At 25.1% G+C, this 10263-nt stretch overlaps 2 protein-coding genes across 6 annotated transcripts; both read left to right on the top strand.

Annotated features, from left to right (window-relative positions):
- Positions 1-62: 62 nt before the first annotated feature.
- Positions 63-5549, top strand: Tert (telomerase reverse transcriptase). Of its 5 annotated transcripts, XM_076531029.1 has the most exons (11): positions 63-358; positions 475-704; positions 1212-1316; positions 1395-2211; positions 2298-2620; positions 2699-2895; positions 2959-3224; positions 3293-3486; positions 3567-3788; positions 3860-4110; positions 4176-5549. In XM_076531029.1, the coding sequence occupies exons 3-11, from the start codon at positions 1261-1263 to the stop codon at positions 4310-4312; spliced, it is 2463 nt and encodes an 820-aa protein (XP_076387144.1). In that variant the 5' UTR covers positions 63-358; positions 475-704; positions 1212-1260; the 3' UTR covers positions 4313-5549. The 5 variants fall into 5 exon arrangements, with proteins under 5 accessions (XP_076387144.1, XP_076387145.1, XP_076387143.1 ...); XM_076531030.1 differs by lacking the exons at positions 63-358; positions 475-704 and adding an exon at positions 721-1145; XM_076531032.1 differs by lacking the exons at positions 63-358; positions 475-704 and having other exon boundaries at positions 724-1316; positions 1395-1588; positions 1652-2211.
- Positions 5550-5635: 86 nt separating this feature from the next.
- Positions 5636-10014, top strand: LOC100882362 (speckle targeted PIP5K1A-regulated poly(A) polymerase). Its single transcript, XM_012283092.2, has 5 exons — positions 5636-6082; positions 6156-6932; positions 7319-7401; positions 7473-7766; positions 7840-10014. Exons 2-5 carry the CDS (start codon positions 6688-6690, stop codon positions 9300-9302), a joined length of 2085 nt encoding a protein of 694 aa, XP_012138482.1. The 5' UTR covers positions 5636-6082; positions 6156-6687; the 3' UTR covers positions 9303-10014.
- The last annotated feature ends 249 nt before the right edge of the window (positions 10015-10263 follow it).

Here is a 10263-nt window from a genome sequence, read left to right as displayed (position 1 = left end):
ATACGATTAAGTCATAATTTGCAGAACACATTTGAGTGTCATTAAATCCCAAAAATCCTAAATTTGTAAACTCCAAAATATTTGAATTTTTAAATCCTAAGCACGTATACATGATTTCGATCAGACCTCATGTAAAGTGAATGCAGAAAGAAAGATCACTGGGTATATACGTTTAGCGTCATGAAAGTCGTGAATGCGCATGCACGTTACTCTTGGTTACGAAACTTACTCGAACCAATCATAGAGAACATGCGCATAATGAATCAAAACTCGTTGCATAGTAAGTACAATTTCCCATTGAACACATAATAAGACGACAATTCGCGCAGTTTGACAGCCTATGAAAATTCTCACCACAGTAAGTTTTTGTCTTCATGGTCATATACATAGTGAAAAACAATAAACGAATAATAAAAACTGGTGTTGATATAATAGATATACAAATTATACAAATATTATATTTAATTTTTTTAGAATATTCAAAAAATATATAAATATACAAAAAGAAAGTATTTCATTAAACGATTGGAATATGCTACTCAACGAAAATTTAAAATTTTCTATCCACTGAGTATATACATCAGCATCATGATGGTAATACGAGCGCATGCGCTTTGTCATAGATTATAGAACACATAGAACCTAGTGAACTTAATACGCGCAGAAAAAATGTGGTTCGTCGATTAATTATATCTAGGAATCAGGTATAAATTATGTTCAGTTTAATATTATGGTGTATATACATCTGTATTTACAGTTATATATAAATACTTTTAATAACTCTTTTAAATAGGAGCCTTATTTTAGTAAAATCTATAGATTAAAAACGTAAATTTTACGCGCCAACAATCGCTTTGTTAGCAATAACCAGCTTGAATATCAAATATATTTTTCTTAAGCGTTAAGTCGTGATTTTTAATATACGTAATATTTATGTACCTTTTATATCTTCTCTTGGTATAAATTGTCACGTTATGCTGTAATTTAGAAATACATAGTCATTTTTATTTTGTAATGTTCGTAATATTCTAGCTTTTTTATATAATGCATTAGGATTCCCAAGAATGCCCTTCCTTCAATTTTGACGGATTTAAATTTAGTACGCATGCGCGAGTCTTTTATTTTGATCAAATAAATTTGACATTGTTAGTTACGTTATTTTTTGTTTTTACGTGAAAAGATTATTGTTGCTTAAAGGTGTTATGTTTTAGCCCTAAATATATAAGTACAAACTTATATTTTATCGCATGTACTATCATAATGGATAATATTACTGCGGAAAACGCGAAAGAAGTTTTTGGCACACATTTTCAACAGTTTGTATTTTTTAATTCACTATTATTATAAATATTCGTTCCATGTTTTAATATAATTAATTTTTATATATAAATTAGATACTGTTTAGATCATCAAATAATACTTACAAAAAATAAGTGTGGTGCTTTTATGGTACCTAATATTGGTGCCTTGAAACAATGTTTACAATTTCTTGATGAACTTAAACTGAAATTACATTGTAAACTGAAAAAAATGCAGACTTCATCCCCAATTGATTTAAATTATGAAAATCAGTATCACAATGGACAAAGTATGTCAATTTGTAACTGTTGTTTAAAATATTTAGTTTATATCATTGATGCTATTATTTTAGGGATATGTAAGCAATACAAGTTTTGCACAAAAAAGAAACAGATAGTTTGTGAAGAAATTACAAACACACATCCTAATTATTTTACAAATTTAGCATTGAAAATTTATTTATATGATTCATCTCAAATTTTACCCAGTTATACGTGCCGCTCAATTCCAATACAATGTATTTTGGATACTTCCAAGAGCGGAAATGAAATATATGAATTTATCATAAACACGATTAAAAGTGATGTCATTATTACTGATTATGAAGCTTCTATTCCAGCAATGTCAGCACTTTTGGAAGAATTTAAAAAACGACATAAAAAATTTCATTATTTTAGCATATTAAAACACATAATTTCTAAACAAAAACTTAATCAGAAATCAAAATGTGAATATGAAATTAATATGAAGCAAATGAAACTATTTTTTGACCTTGTATTTGCTAAAGTAGTCCCACTAAATATATTTGGAAAATTAAGAAATATTAAGAAAATGAAGAAAGCTCTTTTTCATCTACTAAATACACCACGATTTAAAACTTTAGATTTGTCGTTATATATTAACAAATTAGATGTATGTAATCGTATTTGATTAATAAAGCTAATTATAACTATATTGAACATTACTACAATATATTTTTATATTTATTTTACATTTAGATTTTTAGCATAAAGTGGGCACAAAACATTAAAAGCATAAAAGTAAAATGGCTTATTATTGCCATATTTGTGAAGTGGTTTTTTACTGAATTTCTTATAAAAATATTGCATATTTATTTTCACGTAACAGTTCCAAACAACAGTAATAAAAGATTATACATAGCACGTTCAGATTGGTGTAAAATTAATACAAAATTTATTAATCATAAGAAATATTCAAATGCTTTACAACCAGACATTAAATGTAATGACTGGAACCCATCAATTGGAATATATAAATCACATCCTAAGCATTCCACTGTACGACCTATATTTGTAGCACAGTAAGTAATTTTATGTTATGATGGTCCAATAAAATGCAAAATTTGTTCAGAAGTTGCTTCAATATTTTTATTTATTAGATATAAAAATAATAATGAAGAGAAACATTTACATGTACTACATAAATTTCTAAGGCAGTTACATATCACAGAATATGGATTAAATACTTTTGAAGAGCAATGGAGATCAATAATTCAAACGAAGTCTCTTTTAAAAAATGAAAAGATGTATCTTATATCTTGTGATGTAATGGATGCTTTTGGTTCCATAGTACAAGGTGTAATTATTTATAAGTTTAAGCATTTATAGACATAATTTAAAATCTCTATTTTGTATTCAGGAAAATTATATGATATCATACGATTGCTTTGTGATAAACTTCCTGAAGATTTAATACTCAGATATTATATAGTAAAAAGCAGAAGAGCTATGAATGATATTGTATGTTATAAACAGTATATTTGTGATTCACATTTGCAATTACCATTCGCACCTGCTACATTGTATGTGCGCACAAATCACACTCAGCGGATAAAAAAAAGTTGGTTATTAGACAAAATTTATAAATATATATTTTATCAAAGGGTGTGTGATAATATAAAAAAAGTATTATTAAAGTATTATATATACTGTTTAAGGTATCGTTATTTTGGAATTAACATATTAATTTGCAGATAAAACTGCAAGAAAAGCATTATATTATAGGGAAAGGAATTGCTCAAGGTGCAATGTTGTCACCTATTTTATCAGATATATATTTTGATTTTATATTACGCAAAGAAATGACAATGTATCTAAAGACTGGCAAAATTATCAAATATGTGGATGATATTTTATTTGTAACTGAAAATGAAGTTTCTGCAAAACAGTAAAGCAACAAATAATATATTTTTTTTTTCAATAATTCAGAGAAGTAAATATTAATAATATATTCTTTTTATATAATAGGTTTTTACAGTTAACAGTAAAAGGAATACCACAATATAATTGTCGATTTAAAAAATTCAAATTACAAACTAATGTTTCTAATGATCAAAATACAGTTGTGGATCATATTGTTTACATTGGTTATAAAATTAATTGTAATACTTTAGAGGTAGAACCTAATATTTCAAACACAAATTTACGTTATTCAATATTTTCTTCCAAACAAACTTCAGATCCTTTGAAGTAAATATCTTCTTTTTATACATAGATTATGCAGTATCAACTTTCAGTATTAATTAATTATCTTATTTCAGATTTCTAAAGTTAAGATTATCTAATTTTTCAACTCTAAGATTATCAAAAACTGTCTTAGATAATAAAATTAATTCTAAAACAACCATTAAATCAATATTGAAGAAAATATTTTTATTACAAGCAAAACGTGCTTGCCTTTTAATAAAAGAATTATTCAATGATGTGCAAAAATATGCTCAGAGTATATTTAAAATTATTCGAAGTAATAATAAGAAAATTGCAAGATATATTATAGTAGTTTTTCTAAAATGTAAGATCTATTATACTATAATGTAATAATATATAAAATAATTTCATTTTGTTATTTTATTTTAGTTGAAGAAAACATGCAGGAATCATGTATTCGTGAATGGAACCAAGAAATTCTTTGTATGTTGTGGACATCTTACATGAATGTTTTTGTGAAGGATAAAATTTTACGAAGAAATTTTTTGAAAATACGAAGGAAGTAATCAATATATACTAAATTCTTTCCGTAAACATTGAAAATATTTAAATATGTAACGTAATTATTATAAGCATTAAATATGAAATTTCATAATTGAAATATATTGAACGTTTACATAATTACAGGATATATAAAAAAAGTCGGAACCCTTGAATATTTCGAAAAATATAAGTTTTATCAAAAAATGTTTCAGACAAAAGTTGTAGGGTTTAAAAAGTTCTATTTACTGGCAATATCATTTTGACCTTGAAGAGTCACTGGAAGGTCACTTCAATTTTTTTAAATGGAACACCCTATATATTTTTGCATATTCTTGTAGCTTACCTCGAGAGCTTTCTAAAACACTATGATAAAGTATTTTTTTGATTGAAAACTTTTTGAGTTATGAGGCTTAAAAGTTACAGTATTTTTACATAAAACGATATCTCACTCGCTAGTTGGTATTGTCGTTGAGACGATGAAAAAGATGTAATGTATGAAACAAATGAACACATAACTAAAAAAAAAATTAATATAAAAATCATTTATTATAATGTTTTGAAAAGATCTCGAGATAAGCTACAAGAATATGCAATAAAAAATAGGAGGTTCTATTTAAAATTTTTAACCCCCCTTGTACTCCCGCGTACCTGGGAGTGGGGAATGATTAGTATCCATGTCAAAAGATAGCTTTTTTGAAACATCATTTTGTAATTGTTGCAAATTTATTTATTTTTTTTAAACAATTGTATATTTTCTTTACGCCAGTCAATTTATCTCATTATTCTTTGCATAAAAGTATTAGGGTAAGATTATTGAAAAATGAATATTTTGTAAAATATTTTGTAATTTGTCAAAATATTGGAACTTTCAAACCTTAATAACTCAAAAAGTTTTTAATCAAAAAATACTTTATCATAGTGTTTTAGAAAGCTCTCGAGGTAAGCTACAAGAATATGCAAAAATATATAGGGTGTTCCATTTTAAAAAATTGAAGTGACCTTCCAGTGACTCTTCAAGGTCAAAATGATATTGCCAGTAAATAAAACTTTTTAAACCCTACAACTTTTGTCTGAAACATTTTTTGATAAAACTTATATTTTTCGAAATATTCAAGGGTTCCGACCTTTTTTATACACCCTGTATATACGTTCACATATACGTACGTATAGAACCGCCGCTAAAGTTTATGGGACCAAGACAAAAATCGATACTATAGAAAACATCAACAATAGACTCTTGTTATATCGCCACGCTCTATATTGCTACGCATTATAATATCACATTTTAGAGTTCAGTGCACAAAATACACAAAAATCGTAATAATTCATGAAAGGTATATTTAACATTATAACAAACATTTAGTAATATCAATTGATAAGTGAATATAATCAAAACATATATTTTGTTGAAAATTTTCCTGGCACTTGTTACAATTTATTCAAATATTTGTTTAAAATCTAGTTTCACTTAAAATGCTTGTTGGTTTTATACAAATTTAAGCACAAACTTATCTTGAAATTACAAACATTTTATCAAATAATGAGAAATTATAAATTGAGTGTTACTCCACCTACAAAAACAACTATATAATCGTTACTATTGTTGGCATTTAGTAGCAGTAACGCGAAAATACACTATACATTTTCCACTAGATATAGAATTTGTAAGCAACGAAAACAAACCATAGGTTAGAGTAAATTTTGGAATAAAGTTGATAATCGTAAAAATATGTTCATGTTAATCGTATTTAAATCTTTATATTTATCATAAATATATATTACTGTTATTTACGGTAAGTGAAGTGAAATTAATATTTAATCGATTATAATCGTTTATAAAAATTGAATTGTTTATATTGTTTGCAGGTTTCAAAATACGAGTATAAATAAAATTATTATTTTACTTTGAAGAAGGATTTATATAAATATTAACTCAAGTAGTACATTACATTAATATATTTTTTTTAAATGTACTGCGTATTATACGCTAAAGGTCGTTAAAAAGTGACAGTGATACACTAGTAAACGAATGCGAATATTTCAGAAATTACAATTAAGTAAAAGATTAATAGATTGAATTATCAATTTTTCAAGACTTAAATTTGATGTATTAAGTAATATTACATTTATTTAAACAAAATAATAAAAATAATTGCATTACATAAATATTATGTGGCATATAAACACTTCTGTTTATATTTCTTTGAGCAAAGTCTTTTGTACAGATTGATGTTTTGCAACAAGGATGATACTGTTTCTTTAATGATATTTAATGGGAGAATATATGTATATATTTATTTATGAAACTCTAATAGTATACAATAATAATAAAAGACAAAGAGCAAACCAAATTTTTATAATTCGATAAAAATATAAGTCTTTTAATATATAAATAACAATGTCAAAGCATTGTAATATATGTTCAATGTATTTTCAAGATGAATACGCCTTGCAAGGTCATCTTGCAGGTAAAAAGCATTTAAAGAGATTTCAGCAAGTTGACATTAGCGAAAGGTCAATTATTGTGTCACCGCTACCAAAATTTATTCCTTCTCTTGAATATATTGAATTTTTTCAACAGTATGGTACAATTAAGTGGTATCGATTTGGTGCAAATTACCTTATTATTGAATTTGGCGATAGGTAATAAAATACATTTAGTACATTTATTATAATTTAGTTTATAATTTTCAAATTAAATTTATAACTCATGTTTATTATAACTTTTCCTTTGTTTTAAAAGTATTATCTATTTTTAATTTTTTTATTGTAAAATACATATATATAAACATATATGTATACATATCCATAAAAGTTTTATTCAATTTATATATTATTTTATGAAACCAATATAAACATGTTGTTATCTGAGAACTGCTTTAATATTTTTTTATTATTAACAATGCAAATTTCTAATTTTAAAAATATTACACTGTAAAATACTGATGGTTTTCTTGTAGAGCCTTCTGCACACTGAATTTTTTTCAGTAACTAATAATTTCATATATATCATTTTTTTAATATTGTAGACGATCTGCAGAAGTTCTTTTGAACAAACCAGTTTGGATATATAATGTTAAATTGAAGATAAGGAAAAGAACAGTATTCGAGGGTATGTATTATAAATAAGAACTTTTAAAAAGTATAAATACAAATATATATATAAAATTATTTTTAATTTAGGAAAATCTAAATCGATTAAACAAAATAATCCCATGAATAATACTGATGTAATAAGTTATGATAATATTAAACATATATTTGAGGGAGAAGCTACATTTGATGAGCAGCTAACACTATTTTTGAATGCAATACAACTGACTGATTTTGAAATAGAGACACGATATGAATCTGTTTGCACACATCTAGATAAGATATTTAAAGTTGTGTTTCCGAAATGCAAGACATACAAATTTGGTTCGACTCAAACTAGATTAGGTTTTAAAGAATGTGACTTAGATATATATATGGACATTGGTAAGTTTTTTAAATTATCAATTTATATTATTTTCAATATTTTGAATGGCACAATATGGTATCTTGATTTAAGGTGAACCAATATATGAAACTGAAAGTGCACCACCAAATTCATGGACTATGCAAAAGATTTTTAAAGAAGTGAAAAAAATAATGTATGGAATGAATTGTACTTTTTCTGATATAATAGCAATTCCAAAAGCTAAAACGCCTATTATCAAATTTTGTTATATTCGAACAAACGTTTCTTGTGATATTTCATTTAAAAATAGTTTGGGTATATATAAAAGTCATTTGATAAAATATTATATTTCTCTTGATGATAGATTGAAGCCATTAATGATGCTTATTAAATATTGGGGAAAACATTTTAAAATAGCAGGTTCAGGAAAAATATCTAATTATGCTTTGGTTTTATTAATTATTTTTTATTTACAACAGCCAACTGTTAATATTGTTCCCTCTTTAATGGAACTTCAAAAAACTTGTCAGCCACAAATTATAAATGGATGGCAAGTTAATTTTAATGAAAATACAGTGTTACCTAAAGTAACAAATAAGAATAGTATTACACAACTTCTTCAAGGCTTTTTCCTTTTTTATTCAAGTATTAATTTTAAGTCAAATGTAATATGCCCAATAGATGGAATGATACATACAGAATCAGAATTTAAAGACGTAGAAAATTTACCATCATGTATGAATGGGTATAAAGCATATGTAAACGAGAATGAAAATCTTAAATTCAATGCTAATAAACCAATGTGCATCCAGGATCCCATAGAACTAAGTCATAATGTTACAATGGGTATACATTTTGCAGCATTAAACCAATTTGTAAAGTACTGTGCAATTGGTGCTGAAATTTGTGCGACAACTAGTAAAAATGATTATAAAGATCTACTAAAAACTTTGCTTACCACAATTTTGCTTAAAAATTCTCCTGAAAATAAATTTAGTATTTCAATTTCTACAAAGCAGTTTCAATGTATCAATAAATCAAAAAGTGTGGATAACTGTAAAGATAATGAATCGAAAAAATTGACACAAAGCAATTGGTATTCTACTGTTTGTTCCGTAATAAAAGATATTCTTGAAAAAGTTTTTAAAGTACAAGTTGAAGTTTTTACAGATGACTTAGAAGCAAAGCACCAAAAAGTTGATATTTCATCAGATGTACACACAGAAAAACATCAGACAGTTAAACTTCGCTGTGTTGGATCTCATTGTGTTTGGTATAACAGAAAAATCAACAACAGTATTGTTTTAAATCCTAGTTTAAGTTGTTTGCAAAAAGAAGCTCTTATATCAGAACAAACAATAGAAAATTATAATAAAGGAAAACCAGTTAATAAAATACATTTAGATTTTATATGTATAATTGAAAAGAAAGATTCTCAGAAAGTTTCTATAACTATAATCAATAATAACTGTAGTGAACGACTTTTTCGTGATTTCAAACGCTTTACTTTATGCAAATTACCAGAAGTAACAACACGGACATTAATGTACATACGACAATTCAATAAGTTTTGAATTATGTATATAGTATGAATCTACATACATCACATAATTTCGGACCAATGGGGTATAATTTCTTTTTACAAGGTATCTTTAGATTTGCTATCTATTATTTATCATTTTCTTTCCAAATATAAATATTGCTGTTTATGTTACTAATAATTTAAAAATGTAAATAAATTTACAATACTTATTTAAAATTTTTGTTTTGATAATGTTTCCCGACTTTAGTTGATTTAAACATTGATAAAAATGTTTTTAGTTAAATATTCATGATTTTTCTTTGTTAATTATCAATTAATCATGAAATAAATTAAAAACAGTTAATATTACAAAAACTTATAAGTGAATAATACTATATTTAATAGTAATAGTGATTAAACTTTTTATGAATCTTTTAATATCGTATGTAGATTTAAGTAATTTTTAAAAATATTAAGTCTATAAATTATGTATATATTAAATATAAGAAGTTGTAAGATAGCATGAAACTATATGGTTATTAAGTGTCTATCTTTGAAATTTAAAATTAAGTAACAAAATATAAAGTGGAAATTTATTAACACGCTGTTAAATAACTAAATTAAAATTTTCAGTCTTATGTACACGTATGTATAAGTAGTATACTGGTGAAATGAGTGATAAAAGTATTACTAATAAATATGTACTAAGTGTGTAAATAAACTATGAATAGTACAAATTTAATAAATATTTGTCTATTAATTTATATTCTTCTTAATTATTTTATATAAATAGCTGCCAAATTCCTGTCATTCGCAGTAACATACACACATTATGTTTAGAACATAAATTAACATTTCTTATGATTGAATTTTGCATTGAAATTTATGTGAAAAAGGATTTCGAAAACAATAATGTGTTGAAAAGTTTTTAATTTAGAAGATTAAAAGCATTTTGAAAGCCATGATTTTAGATTCATTTTAAATTGTATATTTTTGTGCGCGCTGCTTAAAAA

Source organism: Megachile rotundata, chromosome 4 (assembly GCF_050947335.1).
Source record: "Megachile rotundata isolate GNS110a chromosome 4, iyMegRotu1, whole genome shotgun sequence".
In the NCBI taxonomy this organism is placed as follows: Eukaryota; Metazoa; Arthropoda; class Insecta; order Hymenoptera; family Megachilidae; genus Megachile; species Megachile rotundata.
This window is presented reverse-complemented; position numbering and strand designations above follow the sequence as displayed.